The 27,074-nt window shown below is 37.4% G+C and overlaps 1 protein-coding gene across 1 annotated transcript in view; it reads left to right on the top strand.

The window, feature by feature from the left end:
- Positions 1-27,074, top strand: part of ntrk2b (neurotrophic tyrosine kinase, receptor, type 2b) — a 55,813-nt gene that overhangs the window by 21,104 nt on the left and 7,635 nt on the right. Inside the window, exons 7-15 of the mRNA XM_088319990.1 lie at positions 6,421-6,553; positions 9,280-9,585; positions 11,200-11,217; positions 14,666-14,700; positions 14,780-14,879; positions 16,179-16,367; positions 17,690-17,820; positions 22,484-22,656; positions 26,236-26,476. Of these exons, the coding sequence (XP_088176116.1) occupies positions 6,421-6,553; positions 9,280-9,585; positions 11,200-11,217; positions 14,666-14,700; positions 14,780-14,879; positions 16,179-16,367; positions 17,690-17,820; positions 22,484-22,656; positions 26,236-26,476 (1,326 nt within the window). The remainder of the gene's footprint in view (positions 1-6,420; positions 6,554-9,279; positions 9,586-11,199; positions 11,218-14,665; positions 14,701-14,779; positions 14,880-16,178; positions 16,368-17,689; positions 17,821-22,483; positions 22,657-26,235; positions 26,477-27,074) is intronic.

Genomic DNA, 27,074 nt, shown 5'->3' with positions numbered 1-27,074 from the left:
ATTATTACACATTAGTTATTACACATTAGGATTACACATTAGGATTATTATTAGGATACATTATTATTACACATTATTATTACACATTAGGTTTATTATTAGGATACATTATTATTACACATTATTATTACACATTAGGATTACACATTAGGATTATTATTAGGATACATTATTATTACACATTAGTTATTACACATTAGGATTACACATTAGGATTATTATTAGGATACATTATTATTACACATTATTATTACACATTAGGTTTATTATTAGGATACATTATTATTACACATTATTATTACACATTAGGATTACACATTAGGATTATTATTAGGATACATTATTATTACACATTATTATTACACATTGGGATTATTATTAGGATACATTATTATTACACATTATTATTACACATTGGGATTACACATTAGGATTATTATTAGGATACATTATTATTACACATTATTATTACACATTAGGATTACACATTAGGATTATTATTAGGATACATTATTATTACACATTATTATTACACATTGGGATTACACATTAGGATTATTATTACACATTATTATTAAACATTGGGATTACACATTAGGATTATTATTAGGATACATTATTATTACACATTATTATTACACATTAGGATTATTATTAGGATACATTATTATTACACATTATTATTACACATTAGGATTATTATTAGGATACATTATTATTACACATTATTATTACACATTAGGATTATTATTAGGATACATTATTATTACACATTATTATTACACATTGGGATTATTATTAGGATACATTATTATTACACATTATTATTACACATTGGGATTACACATTAGGATTATTATTAGGATACATTATTATTACACATTATTATTACACATTAGGATTACACATTAGGATTATTATTAGGATACATTATTATTACACATTATTATTACACATTGGGATTACACATTAGGATTATTATTACACATTATTATTAAACATTAGGATTACACATTAGGATTATTATTAGGATACATTATTATTACACATTATTATTACACATTGGGATTACACATTAGGATTATTATTACACATTATTATTAAACATTGGGATTACACATTAGGATTATTATTAGGATACATTATTATTACACATTATTATTACACATTAGGATTATTATTAGGATACATTATTATTACACATTATTATTACACATTAGGATTATTATTAGGATACATTATTATTACACATTATTATTACACATTAGGATTATTATTAGGATACATTATTATTACACATTATTATTACACATTGGGATTATTATTAGGATACATTATTATTACACATTATTATTACACATTGGGATTACACATTAGGATTATTATTAGGATACATTATTATTACACATTATTATTACACATTAGGATTACACATTAGGATTATTATTAGGATACATTATTATTACACATTATTATTACACATTGGGATTACACATTAGGATTATTATTACACATTATTATTAAACATTAGGATTACACATTAGGATTATTATTAGGATACATTATTATTACACATTATTATTACACATTGGGATTACACATTAGGATTATTATTAGGATACATTATTATTACACATTATTATTACACATTAGGATTACACATTAGGATTATTATTAGGATACATTATTATTACACATTATTATTACACATTAGGATTACAGATTAGGATTATTATTAGGATACATTATTATTACACATTATTATTACACATTAGGATTACACATTAGGATTATTATTAGGATACATTATTATTACACATTATTATTACACATTAGGATTACACATTAGGATTATTATTAGGATACATTATTATTACACATTATTATTACACATTAGGATTACACATTAGGATTATTATTAGGATACATTATTATTACACATTATTATTACACATTGGGATTATTATTAGGATACATTATTATTACACATTATTATTACACATTGGGATTACACATTAGGATTATTATTAGGATACATTATTATTACACATTATTATTACACATTGGGATTACACATTAGGATTATTATTAGGATACATTATTATTACACATTATTATTACACATTAGGATTACACATTAGGATTATTATTAGGATACATTATTATTACACATTATTATTACACATTAGGATTACACATTAGGATTATTATTAGGATACATTATTATTACACATTATTATTACACATTAGGATTACACATTAGGATTATTATTAGGATACATTATTATTACACATTATTATTACACATTAGGATTACACATTAGGATTATTATTAGGATACATTATTATTACACATTATTATTACACATTAGGATTACACATTAGGATTATTATTAGGATACATTATTATTACACATTATTATTACACATTGGGATTATTATTAGGATACATTATTATTACACATTATTATTACACATTGGGATTACACATTAGGATTATTATTAGGATACATTATTATTACACATTATTATTACACATTAGGATTACACATTAGGATTACAGATTAGGATTATTATTAGGATACATTATTATTACACATTATTATTACACATTAGGATTACACATTAGGATTATTATTAGGATACATTATTATTACACATTATTATTACACATTAGGATTACACATTAGGATTACAGATTAGGATTATTATTAGGATACATTATTATTACACATTAGGATTACACATTAGGATTATTATTAGGATACATTATTATTACACATTATTATTACACATTAGGATTACACATTAGGATTATTATTAGGATACATTATTATTACACATTAGGATTACACATTAGGATTATTATTAGGATACATTATTATTACACATTATTATTACACATTAGGATTATTATTAGGATACATTATTATTACACATTATTATTACACATTAGGATTACACATTAGGATTATTATTAGGATACATTATTATTACACATTATTATTACACATTGGGATTACACATTAGTATTATTATTAGGATACATTATTATTACACATTAGTTATTACACATTAGGATTACACATTAGGATTATTATTAGGATACATTATTATTACACATTATTATTACACATTAGGTTTATTATTAGGATACATTATTATTACACATTATTATTACACATTAGGATTACACATTAGGATTATTATTAGGATACATTATTATTACACATTAGTTATTACACATTAGGATTACACATTAGGATTATTATTAGGATACATTATTATTACACATTATTATTACACATTAGGTTTATTATTAGGATACATTATTATTACACATTATTATTACACATTAGGATTACACATTAGGATTATTATTAGGATACATTATTATTACACATTATTATTACACATTGGGATTATTATTAGGATACATTATTATTACACATTATTATTACACATTGGGATTACACATTAGGATTATTATTAGGATACATTATTATTACACATTATTATTACACATTAGGATTACACATTAGGATTATTATTAGGATACATTATTATTACACATTATTATTACACATTGGGATTACACATTAGGATTATTATTACACATTATTATTAAACATTGGGATTACACATTAGGATTATTATTAGGATACATTATTATTACACATTATTATTACACATTAGGATTATTATTAGGATACATTATTATTACACATTATTATTACACATTAGGATTATTATTAGGATACATTATTATTACACATTATTATTACACATTAGGATTATTATTAGGATACATTATTATTACACATTATTATTACACATTGGGATTATTATTAGGATACATTATTATTACACATTATTATTACACATTGGGATTACACATTAGGATTATTATTAGGATACATTATTATTACACATTATTATTACACATTAGGATTACACATTAGGATTATTATTAGGATACATTATTATTACACATTATTATTACACATTGGGATTACACATTAGGATTATTATTACACATTATTATTAAACATTAGGATTACACATTAGGATTATTATTAGGATACATTATTATTACACATTATTATTACACATTGGGATTACACATTAGGATTATTATTACACATTATTATTAAACATTGGGATTACACATTAGGATTATTATTAGGATACATTATTATTACACATTATTATTACACATTAGGATTATTATTAGGATACATTATTATTACACATTATTATTACACATTAGGATTATTATTAGGATACATTATTATTACACATTATTATTACACATTAGGATTATTATTAGGATACATTATTATTACACATTATTATTACACATTGGGATTATTATTAGGATACATTATTATTACACATTATTATTACACATTGGGATTACACATTAGGATTATTATTAGGATACATTATTATTACACATTATTATTACACATTAGGATTACACATTAGGATTATTATTAGGATACATTATTATTACACATTATTATTACACATTGGGATTACACATTAGGATTATTATTACACATTATTATTAAACATTAGGATTACACATTAGGATTATTATTAGGATACATTATTATTACACATTATTATTACACATTGGGATTACACATTAGGATTATTATTAGGATACATTATTATTACACATTATTATTACACATTAGGATTACACATTAGGATTATTATTAGGATACATTATTATTACACATTATTATTACACATTAGGATTACACATTAGGATTATTATTAGGATACATTATTATTACACATTATTATTACACATTATTATTACACATTAGGATTATTATTAGGATACATTATTATTACACATTAGGATTACACATTAGGATTACACATTAGTTATTACTCATTAGGATGTGTAATAACGTTAGCAAGGTTAGCAAGCATGCTAAGTCAACAGAAGTTATAGATTAAATGTAATGTTCAAGAGTGAAAAATTAAGTGAGTTAGCATTCCTAGGGAAATAGCATATTTGAGGCTAATGCTAACTAAATACATCTGGATTGTTACAAAGTGTCAGACGGACCCGAACGCGGGATACAAGGGATGTGGTCTAACACCACCAGGGGGGGACATTCATTTGAACAGCAACAACATCATACTGTACAGGCGACAAGGGGGTGTAGGACCAGTTTAGCAGAGGAGGAGATTTTGAGAGGGAAACTTGAAAGAGGATCTTGAAAAGGAGATTTGGGAATACCTTTAAGAAGAGGGTTGGAGTGGCAGGTCTTGGGATGAGGAGGGAAAACTTGAGAGGGAGAATTGAAAGGGGGTCTTGAGATGGGGAGGATCTCGAAAGGACACCTGAGAAGGAATTTAAAAAGAGGCTTGGAGTGGCAGGTCTTGGGACGGGGAGGGAAAACTTGAGAGGGAGAACTGAGACGGGGTCTTGAGGTGGGGAGGATCTCGAAAAGGACACTTGCGAAAACCTTTAAAAAGAGGGTTGGAGTGGCAGGTCTTGGGATGAGGAGAGAAAACTTGTGATGGAGAATTGAGAGGGGTTCTTGAGGTGGAGAGGATCTCAAAAAGGACTCTTTGGAATAAATTTAAGAAGATGGTTGGAGTGGCAGGTCTTGGGACGAGAAGGGGACACTTAAGAGGGAGAATTGAGACGGGGTCTTGAGGTGGAGAGGATCTCGAAAAAAGACACTTGGGAATAAATTTAAGAAGAGGGTTGGAGTGGCAGGTCTTGGGACGAGGAGGGAAAACTTGAGAGGGAGAACTGAGACGGGGTCTTGAGGTAGAGAGGATCTCGAAAAGGACACTTGGGAATAAATTTAAGAAGAGGGTTGGAGTGGCAGGTCTTGGGACGAGGAGGGAAAACCTGAAAGGGAGAACTGAGAAGGGGTCTTGAGGTGAGGAGGATCTTGAAAAGGACACTTGAGAAGGAATTTAAGAAGAGGGTTGGAGTGGCAGGTCTTGGGACGAGGAGTGAAAACTCGAGAAGGAGACTTGAGTGGAGGTCTTGGGGTGGAGAGGATCTCAAAAAGGACTCTTTGGAATAAATTTAAGAAGATGGTTGGAGTGGCAGGTCTTGGGACAAGGAGGGAACACTTGAGGGGTCATGGGGTGGAGTGAATCTTGGAAAGGAGACTAGGGAATACCTTTAAAAAGAGGGTTGGAGTGGCAGGTCTTGGAGTGGAGGAACTGGAACATAGACTGAACTGAAGGAAGAGGTCGTGGGAGGCTTTGCTCGTCGTGTTGGTGAGTAAAAGTCTTCGGTAATCAAAACGGTTAAACAAAGTGAGTTGGAAGCCCAAACCGAGTGAGTGAACACTCCAACTTAGCCATAGCAACCGGATTACCTTGACGCTCAGTCCGCTAACGTAGCCGCTAATACATTGTGTCGGATGTTTCCAGATCGACCCGATGGAGACGCAAACCAGGCTAACTCTGACAAACCTCTCCTCGGAAGATAACGGTCTGGTGATCCCGTGCACCGCCGAGAACATGGTCGGTCAAACGGAGGCTACGCTGCAGCTCAACATCCTTTGTAAGCAAGCGCTAACGCAACAGCGCTAATGTCTTTAGCGGCGGAAGGGCTGCTCATTTTGTTTTCATTATTGACTCTGAGTGCTTTCCTGTCCATAACTCTTCCTTATGTAAAGACACGACAGTCTCCTATGTTTCTTCTCCGTGAGGAGGTTTGCTGACGTGCTAATTAGTAAAGCGAGCGTTAGCTTGAAAAAAATGATGCGTTTTAAAACTGAGACAGGTTTAATACGATTAACATGACCACAGGCCAATTGACTCCATAGTTTAGCTACTCTTAGCAATTACTCTCATAGCTATTAGCATCCTAAATTGTAGCTGCTATTAGCAAGTTTTATCATTGCTATTAGTCTCCTAGAATGTAGAATGAAGTACCGCAACAGCTACAGTATAAGCCTCTCAGAAAGTAGCCAAAGTTAGCAAATAAAACCATAGCTATAAGCCCCCCAAATTGTAGCTACGGTTAGCAAAAACAACTATAGCCATTAGCATCTCAAAATATAGCTTTCAGCAGGTACTATATTTGCTAATAGTCTCCCAAAAAATAGTTACTTTAAGAAAGTTCTGCTACAGCCATACCGTCCCAACAAACGTGGCTACAATAAGCATGTAGCATTTGGCTATTAAGGTCCCGAAATTAAGCTACTTTTAGAAAGTTCTACCATTGCTAGTAGCATGCCACAATTTAGCTATCCTGTATCTTAGATATTAACCTCTCCAAATGTAGCTACTCTTGGCAAGTACTACCATAGCTACTAGCCTCTGAAAATATAGCATTGTCATTAGCTTACCAAAATTTAGCTACCTAGCAAGTATTACAATAGTTATTGGAACTCCCAAATCTAGCTAGTGTTAACAAGTACTATCATAGCTATTAGCCTCCACAAATTTAGCTACTGTTAGCACTGATTGCCATTAGCCTAGCAAAATGTATCTACCTAGAAGTTATTAAAAGAGCTATTAGAATCCCAAAATCTAGCGAGAGTTAACAAGTTCAATGCTATCTATTAGCCTACCAAAATGTAGCTACCTAGCAGTTATTACAATAACTATTGGAACGTCAAAATCTAGCTAGTGTTAACAAGTACTATCATAGCTATTAGCCTCCAAAAATTGAGCTACTGTTAGCAAGGACCATTCTTGCCATTAGCCTAGCAAAATGTATCTACCTAGAAGTTATTAAAAGAGCAATTGGAATCCCAAAATTTAGCTAGAGTTAACAAGTACAATCATATCTATTAGCCTACCAAAATGTAGCTACCGAGCAGGTATTACAATAGCTATTGGAACGTCAAAATCTAGCTAGTGTTAACAAGTACTATCATAGCTATTTGCCTCCAAAAATCGAGCTAATGTTAGCAAGGACCATTATTGCCATTAGCCTAGCAAAATGTATCTACCTAGAAGTTATTACAATACCTATTGGAACATCAAAATCTAGCTAGAGTTAACAAGTACAATGGTATCTATTAGCCTACCAAAATGTAGCTACCTAGCAGTTATTACAATAACTATTGGAACGTCAAAATCTAGCATGTGTTAACAAGTACTATCATAGCTATTAGCCTCCAAAAATTGAGCTACTGTTAGCAAGGACCATTCTTGCCATTAGCCTAGTAAAATGTATCTACCTAGAAGTTATTAAAAGAGCAATTGGAATCCCAAAATCTAGCTAAAATGAACAAGTACAATCATATCTATTAGCCTACCAAAATGTAGCTACCTAGCAGTTATTACAATAACTATTGGAACGTCAAAATCTAGCATGTGTTAACAAGTACCATCATAGCTATTAGCCTCCAAAATCGAGCTACTGTTAGCAAGGACCATCATTGCCATTAGCCTAGCAAAATGTATCTACCTAGAAGTTATTGAAAGAGCTATTGGAATCCCAAAATCTAGCGAGAGTTAACAAATATAATCATATCTATTAGCTTACCGAAATGTAGCTACCTAGCAGGTATTACAATAACTATTGGAAGGTCAAAATCTAGCATGTGTTAACAAGTACTATCATAGCTATTGGCCTCCAAAAATCGAGCTACTGTTAGCAAGGACCATTCTTGCCATTAGCCTAGCAAAATGTATCTACCCAGAAGTTATTACAAGAGCTATTGGAATCCCAAAATTTAGCGAGAGTTAACAAGTATAATGCTATCTGTTAGCCTACCAAAATGTAGCTACCTAGCAAGTATTACAATAGCTATTGGAATGTCAAAATCTAGCTAGAGTTAACAAGTACAATGCTATCTGTTAGCCTACCAAGATGTTGCTACTGTTAGCAAGGACGTTTATTGCCATTAGCTTCGAGAAATTCCAAATCCCGCTGAAATTTTCAATCCTAAAATTCAGCGAGTGTTACTACGGTAGCTATTAAGTGAATTTGGGATGCAAGTCCTACTGTTGCTTTTAACGTTCCACAACTTAGCTCCATTAGCCTCTCAAGATGTAACTAGCTAGCAGGTATCAAAATAGCTATTGGAATCACAAAATGTCGCCAGTATTAAGAAGTAATACCATAACTATTACCCTCCACAAATCTAGCTACTGTGAGCAAGTACCACCAGAACTATTATCTCCCTAAAATCTAGCTACCGTTTTGCTAATATTTGCGCCTTGAAACCTCCAAAACTCTCTCAGGCTATCACTGTTGTTTTTCCCTTTGTATGGCTCCTCCCCTTCCCTGTCGACCACGCCCCTCGCAACTTGCCCCGCCCCCTTACACAGTTGCCCCAGTCATTCAGCAGCTACTAGAACCGGAACAAAGCCACCACTGGTGCATCCCCTTCACCATGACGGGGAACCCCAAACCGGACCTGCAGTGGTACTTCGAGAACGCCACCCTGGAGGAGCAGGACTACATCCGGACCAGGATCCACAGGTCCACCAAGAGCGAGTACCATGGCTGCCTGCAGCTGGTCAACCCCACCCACATCCACAACGGCATCTACCGCCTGGTGGCCAAAAACCGCTACGGCCGGGACGAGAAAATGGTGGCGGCGCAGTTTATTGACCCGCCCTACGACCACACGGGTAGACGCAGGCTAATTTGGTAGACCCCGGGGATAATGGATCGCGGCAGGGTACCGTTCATTAAAGGCGGAATGATCAGGAAAAAAAAGAGGCGCCACTTATTGCACAAATTTGCTCTATAAGCCATCACTCTCAGCAGTGGTCCACTGGGGATAATGGATTACGTCCGCACAATTGCTGCTCGCTTTAGACGTAATGATCAGGAAAAAAAGAGCCGCCATTGTATGACAAGAATTTGCTCTCTGGGCAATAGTCAACTGGGGATAATGGCCCGTGGTCAAAACAGTGTCGTTCATTTTAGGCAGGCACCTTATCGGCCCTAATCAAAAAGAAATGCTTTATGCTGGCCCAGGCTCTTAGCAAAAGTCGACGAGTGATAATAGATCGCGTCCGCACGGTTGCTGTTCATTTTAAATGTAAAATTGAAAAAAAAAAAAAAAAGTCGACCAGGGATAATGGATCATAGTCGCTCTAGTTCTGTTAGTTTTAGGCGGAAAGAACATTAAAAAAGAGCCATCACGCACGACACGCTTTTTTGGTTCTCACTCGTCAACAGTCTACTGGGGATAAAGGTAAAAACAGTGCAGTTCATTATAGGCTGGGCACAAGAGCTCGCTTCAAAAAAATGCTCTCTGCCGGCCCCCGGTCTCAGCAATAATCAACCAAGGGATAATGGATTGCAGCCGCACGGGGTGCTGCTAATTTTGGGAAGAAAGAACGACACAAATTTGTTCTCTTGGCTCATGCTCTCAGCAGTAGTCGACCAAGGATAATGGATCGCGGCCGCAAGGGAGCTGTTGATTAAATGCGGAAAGGACGGGAAAAAAAACACCGCCACATCTGACACAAATTTGCTCTCTCGGTCGACTAGGGACAATTGATCCTGAGGAAAAACAGTGCAGTTCATATTAGGCAGGCCACAATGTCATGCATCAGTGACATGAAACAAAAAAACCGCCCTCTGCCAGCTCTGTTCCCGTTATAAGTCAACTGGGGATAATGTATTGCCCCCACAACCATACATTTCATTTAAGGAGAGCCAGAATGGGACGCCTCCCCACAAAATTGCCACAAATTTCTACCAGTCCCAGCACGCAATAATATGGCATTGGGGACGATGGCTTGCGGCCGCACAGGTGCATTTCACTTCAGGCAGAAATACAGTAATGGCAAAAAAGAGCTGCCTGCCCCGACAATAGTACCCTTTGCTGGTCTCTCCCCGCAGCAATTGGCAATCAAGGATAATGGATCACAGCATATTTTTTCAACCCCAGGAAGACTGACATTATTTTTTGATAACAAGCTTTGATTCCATGGTCATCATGTTTTTGCTTCTCCCTTTGCTTCTCCCTTCTCCCGTCTTGACAAAGCACTCGAGATTACCAACTGAGTAAAGAGGGAGAAAGTTATTGTGGGAGGTAGTTCAGCCCACATGTTCATGATGTGAACCAATAGTGGGCCAGCATTTCTATGACGTCAACCAATAGCATTCAGGCATCTAAGAGAGGAAATTGTCTTATAGCGGGGCAGTTGGGGATGCCGTATCCCGGGGGTCTACGATAAATCCTCCTTCGAAATCTTTCACTAACTTGCCTTTTGTCTCACGTCCTTTAGAAGACTTTCTATACTACTGTAAGTCATCGTGCCGGATTCCCAATTTTAATACTGTATTATTTTGAAGTAACAATCATGTTTTTTCCACTTTTCCTGCTTTCATACGTCAAGACCCTACTGGTAAGACCGTTTTGTGTTCTTATCTTTTAACAATTTTTTTAGCATTTTCTAGATTACACAATTAATTCTTGGGAGGGGTATGATACCATGGCTTTGAACGCTAAAGACGACGCTAGCTTTCTACGCATAGTAAGGTTTTATCATTTCCTAAACTGCTTTTTGACACTTCACGTCCATGCTTCATGACCAAGCCTCTGGCTGATTGCTCCGCGCCGTGTTGATGCAATTATCCCAATCGTCCTTTGAAGCTTGGGAGAAGGGTGAGAGGTCATCGCCCTCCGGACAGAATGGGGCACGACACACACATGGAAGTGACAAATCATTGTTATCTCCACAACCAGAAACCAAAGACACATTCCAAAGCGCAGGTGTTTTACGACATCCTTCTCTCAGAGTTCGCCCTCAAACACTGAAGTCAAAGTTTAGAACAAGTATTTCTGAGTATAAGTGGTATAAAACAGCGTATAAAATAGTATATAACTTCAGCATAAAAACTTCTTTGAGGTATACAAAAAGTTTCTCAAAGTAGTTAAAAAAAAACAGTGAAATTCATGATTTAAAAAAAAAAAAGCTAGTTTAAAAGGTTCAACTTCAGGGAATGGCATCGAAAAATGTCTCTCCCCCCGTCTTATAGGAAAGGGGTGTGAAACTTACTGGGATAGGATTTTCCCCACAAAGTTAGGAAGTCACATCTTCACAAAGAGACCTTTGCAAAGAGCGAACCCAGCTCGATGTTCAAGGTTCTTTGATCAGAGGATAGCTTACTCTTAAAAGTACTGATATGAATACTGGAAGTAAATACTTCATTCACATAAATGGATAAGAATAAAGTGCATTGATAACAACTAAATAAATAGTGTGATAATCAAGGAAAAACTAGTATGGTTGAAAACTAGTGATCAGCGAAGAAGAAGACTTTTTTAGTGTAGAAGGCTAATTGTCAGTGTAGGGGACGCCATTGCTAGTTTTCAACATGCTAGTTCATAGCATAGAAGAAAACGATGCTAATTTTCAGGCTGGATACCGCTCAAGGTTAGTTTTTAACAGAAGAGTACGTTATTTTGAGTATCATACGTCAACTTTAGCATAGCAGATGAAGCTAGTTTTTAGCATAGCAGATGAAGCTAGCTTTTAGCATAGAAGACCATTAAACGAGTAGACAAAGAAGCTAGTTTACTACGTATGAGAGAAGGGTTCGTTTTTGAACTAGAAGATGAAGCTAGTTTTTAACTTAGCAGATGAAGCTAGCTTTTAACATAGAAGACAAGTAGACAAAGAAGCTAGTTTACTATGTATGAGAGAAGGGTTCGTTTTTGAACTAGAACATGAAGCTAGTTTTCCATACAGAATATGCTAAATGTTTAGTTTTCAACATGTTAGTTTATAGCATAGAAGAAAACGATGCTAATTTTCAGGCTGAATACCGCTCAAGGCTAGTTTTTAACAGTAGAGTACGTTATTTTGAGTGTAACATCCGTTAACTTTAGCATAGCAGATGAAGCTAGCTTTTAGCATTGAAGACCATTAAACAAGTAGACAAAGAAGCTAGTTTACGACGTGTGAGACAAGGTTCGTTTTTTAAACTAGAACTTTAAGCTAGTTTTCAATACGGAAGATGCCAGATTTTTGCTACATCTTTAGTTTTCAACATGCTAGTTTATAGCATAGAAGAAAACAATGCTATTTTTCAGGGTAGATAAAGACGCTGGATACCACTCAAGGCTAAATTTTAACAGAAGAGTACGTTATTTTGAGTGTATCATACGTTAACTTTAGCATAGCAGATGAAGCTAGTTTTTAGCATAACAGATGAAAATAGCTTTTAGCATAGAAGACTATTTAACAAGTAGACAAAGAAGCTAGTTTACTACGTATGAGACAAGGTTCGTTTTTGAACTAGAAGATTAAGCTAGTTTTCAATACGGGGATGCTAAATCTTTAGTTTTCAACATGCTAGTTTATAGCATAGAAGAAAACAATGCTATTTTTCAGGGTAGATAAAGACGCTGGATACCGCTCAAGGCTAGTTTTTAACAGAATAGTACGTTATTTTGAGTGTATCATACGTTAACTTTAGCATAGCAGATGATGCTAGCTTTTAGCATAGCAGATGATGCTAGCTTTTAGCATAGAAGACAAAGAAGCTAGTTTACTACGTTTGAGAGAAGGGTTCGTTTTTGAACCAGAAGATTAAGCTAGTTTTCAATACGGGGATGCTAAATCTTTAGTTTTCAACATGCTAGTTTATAGCATAGAAGAAAACGATGCTATTTTTCAGGGTAAATAAAGACGCTGGATACCGCTCAAGGCTAGTTTTTAACAGAATAGTACGTTATTTTGAGTGTATCATACGTTAACTTTAGCATAGCAGATGATGCTAGCTTTTAGCATAGCAGATGATGCTAGCTTTTAGCATAGAAGACAAAGAAGCTAGTATACTACGTTTGAGAGAAGGGTTCGTTTTTGAACCAGAAGATTAAGCTAGTTTTCAATACGGGGATGCTAAATCTTTAGTTTTTAACATGCTAGTTTATAGCATAGAAGAAAACGATGCTATTTTTCAGGGTAAATAAAGACGCTGGATACCGCTCAAGGCTAGTTTTTAACATAGAAGAGTACGTGAATATTGGCGTAATGTACAGTGCACTAAATTTCAACATAGCAGATGATGCTAGTTTTTAGCATAAAAGACCAATTAACAAGTAGACAAAGAAGCTAGTTTACGACGTAATAGACAAGGTTTCGTTTTTGAACTCGAAGATGAAGCTAGTTTTTAACTTAGCAGATGATGCTAGCTTTTAGCATAGGAGACCATTAAAAGAGTAGACAAAGAAGCTAGCTTACTACGTATGAGAGAAGGGTTCGTTCTTGAACTAGAAGATGAAGCTAGTTTTTAACTTAGCAGATGAAGCTAGCTTTTAGCATAGAAGACCATTAAAAGAGTAGACAAAGAAGCTAGTTTACTACGTATGAGACAAGGTTCGTTTTTATTCTAGAACATTAAGCTAGTTTTCAATACGGAAGATGCTAAATTTTTAGTGTTCAACATGCGAGTTTATAGCATAGAAGAAAACGATGCTAATTTTCAGGCTAGTTTTTAACAGAAGAGTACGTTATTTTGAGTGTATCATCCGCTAAATTTAGCATAGCAGATGAAGCTAGCTTTTAGCATAGAAGACTATTAAACAAGTAGACAAAGAAGCTAGTTTATGACGTACGAAACAAGGTTTGTTTTTGAACTAGAACATGAAGCTAGTTTTCCATACAGTTGCTAGATTGAAGTATTATTTTTCAGCGTAGAAATGTTATTTTAAACGACTCAAAACGGAATTTTTCTCGCTTTCAGACACGCCACTGCCTCCGATGGATGACAGCATCGCCGTAAGTGAGAAAAACAAAGAAAAACAAACTCGGGTTTTTGTTTCCTTCACGTGAAAAACCTGATTTCTTACCCTGGCAGGTTTACGTGGTGGTAGGAATCGCCGGGGTGGCGCTGATGGGCTGCGTTTTCATGGTCGTCATTCTCAAATACGGGAGGAACTCCAAATTTGGAATTAAAGGTGAGATTGTGACCGCGGTGTCAAGATTAAAGCGACAGTGTGTAATGATTCACACAAGTGTCTGATAGGAGTGGCTAGAGAAGGAAACATAGGGGGGGAAAAGATGTTTGTAAAACGGTACTCTGTGAGAATAACATGCAGGAAGTCTCTGTTAAGTGCCAAAAGCTCACTTTGTGAAACAGCCATTTGGGCTTCCGTAGTAGTAAGATGGCCGCCAAACATGTTTTCTTTTTTTTCTTCTTTTGTTTCATTTTTCGGTCTTTTTGTTTTACTTTAAAACATTCTCCCCCTTTCTCGTTCTTTATGCTGTCCTTCATTCTTGCGTTTCTTTCTCTTTTTTGAGTCTTTTTCCCCTTCTTCCTTTATTTATTTTTTCTGTCTTTTTTCTTTTTTGTCCTTTTTTGTCATCTTTCGTTTTTTTTGCCCCTTTTTCTGTATTAGTTCCTTCTTTCTTGCTTTTTACCCTTTTTACTTTTTTCCCTTTCACTCTTTTTTCCCTCATCTTTCTCTTCCTTTCTCTTTCACTTTTCTTTCATTCCCTTTCCTTTGACTTTTCTTCCCTCTTTCTTTCTTTATCTTTTATTTATCTCTCTCTCTTTCTCTTTTTGTTTGTTTCTTTCTTTCTATCTTGCTTTCTCTCTCTCCCTTTCTTTTGCTCACTCTTCTTTTCTCTCTATCTCTTTCATTCTCTTATTTCTTTATTTATCTCTCTCTCTATCGTTCTATGTTTCTTTCACTCTTTCTTTTGCTCTCTTTCTCTCTCACTCTCTTCTTCATTTCTTTCTTTCTCATCATCTTTTTCTCTCTCTTTCTCTTTTTCTTTGTTTCTTTCTTTCTATCTCGGTTTCTCTATCTCCCTTTCTTTTGCTTACTCTCCCTTTCTCTCTGTGTCTTTCATTCTCTTTTTTTCTTTATTTATCTCTCTCCTCTCTATCTTTCTTTGTTTCTTTCCATCTTTCTTTTTCTCTATTTCTCTTTGTCTCTTTCTCACTCTTTTCCTCCTTTGTTTTCTTCTTTCTCACCTTCTTTCTTCTGTCTTTCTTGCTGTCTGTCTCTCTTTTTTCTGTCTTTCCTTCAGCTTTTCTGTCTTTCTTTCTGCCTGTCTCCCTTCTACTTTTTCTCATTTTTTTTCCTTGTTTTTTTTCTTCCATCCTCCCTTCTCTCTTTCTTTTCATCGCAAAAGTCCGGTCAAAAAACGAGAAGGGAAACGTCGTTTTTAGGTCCCTTGGAGTTTTCCTCACCTCGCACTCGGCAACAGCACGATATCAATACGCACTGTCCCTTGAATCCTCCGAGCAGGCTCCTCGTCGGTGATCAGCAACGAGGAGGACTCGGCCAGTCCTCTCCATCACGTCTCCAACGGCAACAACACGCCGTCTTCCTCCGAGATGGCTCCCGACGCCGTCCTGATCGGCATGACCAAGATTCCCGTCATCGAGAACCCCCAGTACTTCGGAAACACCGGCAGCATGCTCAAACCCGACACCTGTGAGTTCATCCCAATATTTAGAAATATCCAGAAGATTTCACTTCAGAGAATAGCTTGAAGCCTTACCTGGTTCCAGCTCAAACTGAATCGCAATCTGAAAAACTAAACATTGTATTTTACACATTTTTCAAAAGGTATGACAAAGCGTTATCAAAAGTGGTACATTGGAGAGTGCCCAGCCCTAAAACCTCTCCAACTGTGTATTCAACCTATTTTTTAGAAATTGTGAAAGAGTTGTAAATGTTTGACTTCTCATTCCAGAGGTCAATCAATGATTTTGCACCTCTGGTACAAATAAAGTAAAATAATCAAAATAAAATAAAAAATAAATAAAATAAATAAAATAACAAATAAATATATAAATAAAAATCTGGTAAAAATGAATCACGAGTGGGGTTACGCCATTTTATTCTGGGGGGTCTAATTTGAGAACACTCCGAATATGTGCATATTGTTTTTTGAGAATTGAATTGGCTGAGCAATGTGTCAATCATCACTTCAATTAGTTACTACTCGCTAAAAGTATTCAAAGCTAAAGAAGGCAATCTCCGTTTTATCAAGACAGGCCCAAATAAGCGAATGCGGGCTGTAGACCGTGAAAAAAAGCCTGCTATTGGCCAAGAAATGTTGGGAATAATTTTATGAGTCTGTTTATTTGTTGTGGAAGGTGTTGTGAGTGGATAGTGGGATGTTTGGACGCATTCTAAGGGACGGGCAGGGCACCTGTATGATGCAGCAGGGGTAAACCAGTGAAAGCTGTTGAAGAGAAGAGTGTGTTGTGTCACCCTGACCTGAGTGTGTCCCGTTTCATCTGGAAGGGCGAAAGCATGACCAACTTAAGTGCCAAGGTGCCTAACTTGTTTGAGTGTTTGGGCATTTGGGTTGGCCATGGTCCAAAAATGTTTGTGTGGGTTTTTTGCTACTTTTCCCTTTTTTTAATTTCTTTGTTTTGGCGTACGAGATTGTCTTACTGTCGGTCACCCCTCTCGAGGGATATGACCAAGGTAGATTAGATAGACAGATAATTTGTAAACGGAGGCAAAACAGACAGATTGCAACAAGGACTGTCCAATGAGGCAGAAATGCTTTTAGGCGGATTTTTTTTCATATGTGACATCTAAAGAAGTAAAGACCTTGGCTTTATAGTTCGGGTATCTTGTTTCTGATAATGATATGTGGAAGTAACTGGTAACATCGTACAGTCACGACTTCTCAGCCGGCTGTCGGAACCTTCGTGAGTTAAAAATTTCGCTTTTGTGACCGATTCAGGCAAACTCCAACTACGACTTATTTAAAAAAACTTATTTTGCCCCGCCCACAGTCGTGCAACACATCAAGAGACACAACATCGTCCTGAAACGCGAGCTGGGCGAAGGCGCCTTCGGGAAGGTCTTCCTGGCCGAGTGCTACAACCTGACGCCCGACCGCGAGAAGATCCACGTGGCCGTCAAGGTACGCCAAAAATGGATGAATGAGTGAGTGAGTGAATGAATGAATGACCTGAATCCAGGGGTTGTACACCCTTTCCGAATTCAAGCACTTTCAAGGACATTTTGTGTGTTCCCTACTACCTTCAAAGGATGACATTCCGTTTTTTGTTCTTGTTACTTTCATGACTAAAATAAAGTACCTATCTTGCTGCTATCAGATACTATTTTGAGCTGTTCCTATTGGTAGGAATGAAATATTAAAATGTAACGTTTACCAAATTGTTCGAATGAGTTATCTGACTCCATTAACCAAACACAACCTGCATTCTCCTAACAATGCATGCTCATTTCTTGATGGAAAAATAGAATAGAATAGAATATACCTTTATTGTCATTGTCGACATTTCGTTCTGTGTACATTGTTACACAGAATGACAATACAAGGAAATTATTATTATTATTATTATTACAACACGGGATGTATTGTGACAACGAAATTGGACGACTCCAGTTCCACATTTTACAGTGAGGATAAGGAAACAAAGAGATAAAGGAACAAAGAACATGTTTTAACTGTCATTGTTGTAAATAGGCTTTGCTTCCTCCGGAGGGGGGGTGATGAGGGGGGTGAGGGACAAACAGAGATGGGGGATCCAACTGGATGTTTGATCTTACAGTACACACGGTCCAGTGTTTTTTCCCGAATTGCTCAGTCCACGTATTGAATGGATTTGGGAAGTACAGTCCATAAACATGCCCGAAATGAACAAGAGACTGGCATTTCCACACGGGGGCAGATTTAATTTCTTTAAGTATTTAACTAAGTGAACTCCATCGAATTAGCCGATTTTTTTTTCCTTCTCGACCCACGTCACGCTGGTGTGCCGGCTCCTCCCATGGGCGTGCCAGGAAAGCCCCCCTCGCCCCGATGTCTGAAATGGTCAATACATCCCCGAGCGTTTCTACGTCACCAGTGCCCCTCTGCGTCGAGAAGTGCTGATTATCTTATCAGCCCTTTGTCCCAGTTCCCCGCTGTTCCTGTAAACATCATTCTCAACTAGGTTATGAAATGAAATGATCTGCATTTATATAGCGCTTTTCAAGTCAATGACTTCCCAAAGCGCTTTACAGTGTGCTTCACATTTCCCAATAGCGGCCTTGTATTGCAGCCATGTAAGACGCTTACCTGCTTATTGGGGGTATTAGGGGTTCAGTGTCTTAACCAAGGGCACTTCGACATGTGACAAGCCGGGATTCGAACTGGGATCCCTTGATCCCAAGACGAGCGCTCTACTTCCTGAGCTACTGCCGCGAGGTTGCATTGACCCCGCCCCACAGCTCAGCCAGTGAATATCTTTTGCATTTAAATGTAATTTGTATTTGATTGTACAAAATCCTTTATAGTCAAATGTATAAAATCCTTCACTATCTATGATCTACGGTATTTTGGTGTCAATGGGTTGCTATAAACTGACAAGAATTCTGCCTCAACAAGTCTCTCGCAGCTTGAATACGTCACACTTGTTGACAAACACGGAAAAGGCTCGATAGGTGTTAGGTGATAATGGAGTTCAATACGGAAGACAAGAAAAGAGAAATATTTTGTGAGATTTTGTGTTGTTGTTCGACTTTAAATCTCTTATTTTTGTAGATCTTTGAATATTTCAATTTCTATTGCATCTGTTTTTCAGGATCCCCTGCAAAACATATTAAATTATTATCTACTAAATAATTTGGTGCGTAGTGTTTTTTATGGCTAAAGATTCCCCAAAAATCTGAGAGCCGTTTGGGAGCCGAAAGAGTCGGCTCTTATCAGTGAGCCGAGCCAAAAGAGTCTGTTTTCTAAACAGAGCTGTCCTCTTGGGTGCGACCAGTATTGGTCAGTAACACATGACAACGCCACCAGAGCGGACATGTCAGCGTCATTTTCAGGCACTTTTTTTGAAAACTTTATTTTCCATTTATTCCTTGGTCAATAGAGTTAATCTACCAAGAAACATGTCAATTAAAATAATTTCAAGTATTTGCAAGCACTTCACCAAAAATTCAAGTATTTTCCTGACCTTAAAGACACAGCAACCCAATCCAACTCCGACTTATTTTTTTATGTTTTTATAATCATTAGAAAATGTTGACACTGTTTGTGTCATGTCAGTTCTCCAACAGAAACCGTATATTTTTCCATTATCAAACATTTTTCAAAAAGGGCCACTAGATGGCACCACAGCTGCTTGTTGCCGACACCTGCACTAGCCAAACAACCCAATCCAACTCCGACTTCCATTTTTATATATTTCTTGGACACTGTTCCGAATTTTGGTGTCATGTTTGTCTTTCTACAAAATCCATATCATTTTCCATTATCAAACATTTTTGGAAAAGCATCAAGGAGCCACTAGGGAGCACCAAAGAGCCACATGTGGCTTCAAAACTGCTTGTTCCCGACCCCTCGGACCAACCAAACAACCCAATCCAACTCATCATTAGAAAATGTTGACACTGTTTGTGTCGTGTTAGTTCTCCAACAGAAACCGTATATTTTTCCATTATCAAACATTTTTCAAAAAGGGCCACTAGGTGGCACCACAGCTGCTTGTTGCCGACACCTGCACTAGCCAAACAACCCAATCCAACTCCGACTTCCATTTTTATATATTTCTTGGACACCGTTCCGAATTTTGGTGTCATGTTTGTCTTTCTACAAAATCCATATCATTTTCCATTATCAAACATTTTTGGAAAAGCATCAAGGAGCCACTAGGGAGCACCAAAGAGCCACATGTGGCTTCAAAACTGCTTGTTTCCGACCCCTCGGACCAACCAAACAACCCAATCCAACTCATCATTAGAAAATGTTGACACTGTTTGTGTCATGTTAGTTCTCCAACAAAAAACCGTATATTTTTCCATTATCAAACATTTTTCAAAAAGGGCCACAAGGTGGCACCACAGCTGCTTGTTGCCGACACCTGCACTAGCCAAACAACCCAATCCAACTCCGACTTCCATTTTTATATATTTCTTGGACACCGTTCTGAATTTTAGTGTCATGTTTGTCTTTCTACAAAATCCATATCATTTTCCATTATCAAACATTTTTGGAAAAGCATCAAGGAGCCACTAGGGAGCACCAAAGAGCCACATGTGGCTTCAAAACTGCTTGTTTCCGACCCCTCGGACCAACCAAACAACCCAATCCAACTCATCATTAGAAAATGTTGACACTGTTTGTGTCATGTTAGTTCTCCAACAAAAAACCGTATATTTTTCCATTATCAAACATTTTTCAAAAAGGGCCACAAGGTGGCACCACAGCTGCTTGTTGCCGACACCTGCACTAGCCAAACAACCCAATCCAACTCCGACTTCCATTTTTATATATTTCTTGGACACCGTTCTGAATTTTAGTGTCATGTTTGTCTTTCTACAAAATCCATATCATTTTCCATTATCAAACATTTTTGGAAAAGCATCAAGGAGCCACTAGGGAGCACCAAAGAGCCACATGTGGCTTCAAAACTGCTTGTTTCCGACCCCTCGGACCAACCAAACAACCCAATCCAACTCATCATTAGAAAATGTTGACACTGTTTGTGTCATGTTAGTTCTCCAACAGAAACCGTATATTTTTCCATTATCAAACATTTTTCAAAAAGGGCCACTAGATGGCACCACAGCTGCTTGTTGCCGACACCTGCACTAGCCAAACAACCCAATCCAACTCCGACTTCCATTTTTATATATTTCTTGGACACTGTTCCGAATTTTGGTGTCATGTTTGTCTTTCTACAAAATCCATATCATTTTCCATTATCAAACATTTTTGGAAAAGCATCAAGGAGCCACTAGGGAGCACCAAAGAGCCACATGTGGCTTCAAAACTGCTTGTTCCCGACCCCTCGGACCAACCAAACAACCCAATCCAACTCATCATTAGAAAATGTTGACACTGTTTGTGTCATGTTAGTTCTCCAACAAAAAACCGTATATTTTTCCATTATCAAACATTTTTCAAAAAGGGCCACAAGGTGGCACCACAGCTGCTTGTTGCCGACACCTGCACTAGCCAAACAACCCAATCCAACTCCGACTTCCATTTTTATATATTTCTTGGACACCGTTCTGAATTTTAGTGTCATGTTTGTCTTTCTACAAAATCCATATCATTTTCCATTATCAAACATTTTTGGAAAAGCATCAAGGAGCCACTAGGGAGCACCAAAGAGCCACATGTGGCTTCAAAACTGCTTGTTTCCGACCCCTCGGACCAACCAAACAACCCAATCCAACTCATCATTAGAAAATGTTGACACTGTTTGTGTCATGTTAGTTCTCCAACAAAAAACCGTATATTTTTCCATTATCAAACATTTTTCAAAAAGGGCCACTAGGTGGCACCACAGCTGCTTGTTGCCGACACCTGGACTAGCCAAACAACCCAATCCAACTCACATTCAAAGTTAAGAATATTTGTGTCGTGATTGTGCTCGTTAGGTAAACCATATATTTTTCCATTATCAAACTTTGTTCAAAAAGGTCCAATGAGTCCCGTCGTGTTTGTCTATCTACAGAATTCAAAGCATTTTCAAGGATTTCAAGCATCCGTACGAACCCTGTTTATAGTCATCATAAAACCTCTCGGTTAGAAAACTCACGGCTGTGTTTACGGATTTCTGCCTCGACAGACCTTGAAAGAAGCCAGCGAGAGCGGGCGAGCAGACTTCTACCGGGAGGCGGAGCTTCTCACCAACCTTCAGCACGAGCACATCGTGACTTTCTATGGCGTTTGCGTGGACAGCGACCCCTTCATCATGGTCTTTGAGTACATGAAGCACGGAGACCTTAACAAGTTCCTCAGGTAATTGTTTTGTTCCCTAGATATTAGACAGAAAACTTGAGTCGGTTGTCCATGCTTGGTGTCTTCCTATCTAAAAGCACTCTTGCACACAATATCCAGTTTGAACCAGTAAAGAACATTGGGTGGTGGGTCACATCTCAGACAACCCAATACCCAGGGGAGATACAACAGCTCTCAACAAACAACCTGGTGCTGAACTTCAGGAGGTCCAGAAAGACTGACCATGCTCCCCTCTCCCTGGATGGAGAAGTGGTAAAGCGGGTGGAGGACATCAAGTTCCTGGGCCTCCACATCACATGTGACCTCTCCTAGTCAACAAACACCTGATGAAGAAGGCTCAGCAAAGAATCTTCTTCCTCAGGCTGGTCTCCATCCCTTGGCTGCTCCTCAACCTTTACAGTGCAACATTGGAGAGCATCCATTGCTTCAACATGAGCGTGTAGAACAGCAACTGCACGGCACAGGAGAAGTTACACCTAGCTTGGAGGATGGTGGGCCATCAAGAGGAGAGTGAAGCCTGGCATTGATCCCACCCAACCCGGTACACTAGGGGTGTCAAACTCATTTTAGCTGAGGGCCACATGCTAGAAAATAAATGTCACGGGGGCCATCGTAGTAGATTTAAGAGAAAGAGAGAGGAAGACAAAGAAAAAGGGAGAAAGATGAAGAGAACAAGGGAGGCCCCAAACCATGGCATTCCCAACACCATGCTTGACTTAAGCCACGACACAAAGATGAGCCAAATCAATTCATCTTTTGTCTCATCAGACCATATGATATCTTTCGAGTTAATGCAGAGAAAGAGAGAGAGAGAGAGAGAGAAAGAGAGAGAGAAAGAAAAGGCGAGATAGAGAGTGCATAATACAGAAAAAATGAGGCGGGAAAGAAACAAAGAAAAATTAGAAGTGAAAGGGAGACAGTCCAAGAGATAGAGAAAAATAGTGAGTGTGAAAAAGGGAAAGCGAGAGAGTGAAAGAGAAGGTAAGAAAGAAAGAGAAAAAAAGAGAGAAAGAAAAAAGAAGATAGAAGGACTGAAATAATAAAAGAGAGAGAGAGAAACAGAGAAAAAGAGAGACAGAGAGAAAGAAAAGGGGAGAGGTATAGAGAGAGAAAAAGAGGGGGAAAAGAAACAAAGAAAAATTAGAAATGAAAGGGAGAGAGTCAAAGAGGGATAGAGAGAAAGAGTGAGTGTGAAAAAGAAAGGAAAAGCGAGAGAGTAAAAGAAATGGAAAGAAAGGATGAGAAAGAAAGAGAAAAAAGAAGATAAAAGGACTGAAATGATAGAAAAAAGAGAGAACGAAACAGAGAATGAGATAGAGAGAGTGAAAGAGAAGGTAAGAAAGAAAGAGAAAAAAAGAGAGAAAGAAAAAAGAAGATGGGAGGACTAAAATAATAAAAGAGAGAGAGAAACAGAAAAAAGAGAGACAGAGAGAAAGAAAAAGGGAGAGGTATAGAGAGAGAATAATATATAGAAAAGAGGGGGGGAAAGAAACAAAGAAAAATTAGAAGTGAAAGGGAGAGAGTGAAAGAGAAGGTAAGAAAGAAAGAGAAAAAAAGAGAGAAAGAAAAAAGAAGATAGGAGGACTGAAATAATAAAAGAGAGAGAAACAGAAAAAAGAGAGACAGAGAGAAAGAAAAGGAGAGAGGTATAGAGAGAGAATAATATATAAAAAAGAGGGGGAAAAGAAACAAAGAAAAATTAGAAGTGAAAGGGAGAGGTTGAAAGAGAAGGTAAGAAAGAAACAGAGAAAAAGAGAAAGAAAAAAGAAGATAGGAGGACTGAAATAATAAAAGAGAGAGAGAAACAGAGAAAAAGAGAGACAGAGAGAAAGAAAAGGGGAGAGAATAATATGTAAAAAAGAGGGGGAAAAAAAACAAAGAAAAATTTGAAGTGAAAATGGAGAGTCAAAGAGAAATAGAGAGAAAGAGTGAGTGTGAAAAAGAAAGGGAAAGCGAGAGAGTGAAAGAAATGGAAAGAAAGGATAAGAAAGAAAGAGAAAAAAGAAGATAGAAGGACTGAAATGAGAAAAAAGAGAGAACGAAACAGAGAAAGAGATGGAGAGACCGAAAGAAAGAGAGCTTTAGTTTGGCGACACCTGGCGGACATATTTAAAACCGCAGCTCATTTTTCTCTCTCGCTTCTCTCAGTGATGTCTGGCGGGCCGGATCAAAACCCTAGGCGGGCCTGATCCGGCCCATGGGCCGGATGTTTGACACCTGTGTGGTTCAGGAACATCTGCGCTTCCGCTAACAGACTAGAAAACGTTTTTTTCCCAAGACCTTTAAAGTCCATCAGTCCTGGAGCCCAACCCAGCTATCTTCAGGCAGTAGGCAGGGGACACCCTGAACTGGTTGCCAGCCACTCCCAGGGCACACGGGGACAGACAACTCACTCGCTCATTGACACCTAGGGACAATTTGGACCGGTCAATTCACCTGACATGCATGTCTTTGGAATGTGGGAGGAAACCCCAGCAGGCACAAGGAGAACATGCAAATTCTGCACAGGCAGGTCGCGGTAGATGGAATTGAACCAGGGACCTATGCACAGTGGGACTGTGCGCTCATCACCCAGCTGCCATGTTGCCCCTTGATGTGCATATACAACACATACACATGTACACTGTCTTTCATTTTTGTACAGTATGTTGCAAAAGTGAGTACACCCCCTCATATTTATGCAGAGATTTTATCCTAATGTTTAATTGAGAAACACGATAGAACAAACATTCTGTCGGCGCCGGACTAGTAGATTAAAGAGAAAGAAAAAGAGATAAATAAGAGAAAGAGGAAGGGAAAAGGAGAGAGGGCGGGACAAAGAAAGAAAAAGAGAGAGAGGGAGAGAGCATGAGAAACAAAAGATAAAAAGTCATGAGAGAGGGGGAAAAGAAAGGGAGATGAAAAAAGAAATCCAAAGAGAAATAGAAAGACAGAAAAGAGAAAAGAAAACGCGAAGGGTAGGAAGAGAGAAAGAGAAAAGAGAGAAAAGGAAAGAAGGAAGTTAGAGCAAAAGAAGTTAAAAAGACACAGAGAGAGAAAGAGACAAAGAGCAACAAAGGAAGAGAAAAAGAGAGACATAAAGAGTGAAAGAGACAGAATGGGAGAAAAGAGGTGGAAAGAGAGAGAGAGAAATAAATACAAGTACAGTGTCTTAGTTCGAGGCACCTGGCTTTGGCAACATCAAGCGGACATATTTCAACCTGCAGCTTGTTTCTCTCTTGCGCTTCTCTGAGTGTTGTCTCGCGGTCCGGATTCAATCCCTTAGCGGGCCTGATATGGCCCGGGGCTGCCTGTTTGACACCTGTGGTGTAAAGCATATATCGCTGAGTAAATTTATTTTTCCCCTCCAAAAAAACTCAAAATATAGCCATTACTAGCTAAATCCCTGGTAACAAATGTGAGTGAACCCTTAAGTAAAAGTTCCTGAAGTTCAATATTTTGTGCGGCCACCATGATTTAGCAGAACCACTTCAATCCTCCCGGCTATGGATTTCACCAGAGCTTCACAAATTGATAAAGTTCAATCAAACCGAACGACAGGATTGCCATCAGGAACCTGACTTTTCCGTCACCGCGCAGGTCTCACGGGCCGGACGCGGTCCTGGTGGCGGACGGTCAGCACAGCATCCTGGTGGAGTTGACTCCGTCTCAGATGCTCCACATCGCCCAGCAGATCGCCGCCGGCATGGTCTACCTGGCCTCGCAGCATTTCGTGCATCGGGACCTGGCCACCAGGAACTGCCTGGTGGGCGAGAACCTCCTGGTCAAGATCGGAGACTTCGGCATGTCCAGGGACGTCTACAGCACCGACTACTACAGAGTAAGTGCATTTGGTGTATTTGGAGTACTATAAGCCGGTTATAAGGCGCACCCCCCCAAAAAAACTGTTTTTCCATACATAAGGCGCACCAAACTATAAGGTGCATGGAATTAAAACTAGTGTAAGTTAGGGTTGCGCTAATTGTTAAAATGTACCATATTTTCTCTCTCTTTCTCCCTCTTTCTTTGTGTCTCTTTCTCTATCCTTTTCTCTACTCTCTTACTTAATATTTCTCTCTTTCTATTCTCTTTGTCTCTCTCTCTTTTTCTCACTCTCTTACTTTTACCTCTTTTTCTTCTGTCTTTCTCTCTCGTTCTCTCCTTGTTTCTCTCTTTCTACTCTCACATTTTTCTCCTTGTCTTTGTCTCTCTTCCCTTTCACTCTTTCTCTCTTTTTTTGATTTATATTCTTTTTTTCTTCAACTCTCTTTTTATCTGTTCGTCTCTCCCTTTGTTTTTCTCTCTTTATCTTCATTCTCTCTCGTTCTATCCTCTTTTCTTTTTTCTTTCTCTTTCTTTATCTCTGTCATTTTCTATTGTCTTTCTCTTATCCACTTTCTTTTTTCCATTCTTTCTCTCTCATTTTGTCTTTTTTTCTC

The sequence above is a fragment of the Urocampus carinirostris genome, chromosome 16, assembly GCF_059441175.1.
Source record: "Urocampus carinirostris isolate Australia breed hairy pipefish chromosome 16, RoL_Ucar_1.0, whole genome shotgun sequence".
NCBI lineage: Eukaryota > Metazoa > Chordata > Actinopteri > Syngnathiformes > Syngnathidae > Urocampus > Urocampus carinirostris.
The sequence above is the reverse complement of the archived record's forward strand: the minus strand, read 5'-3'. Positions and strand labels throughout refer to the sequence as shown.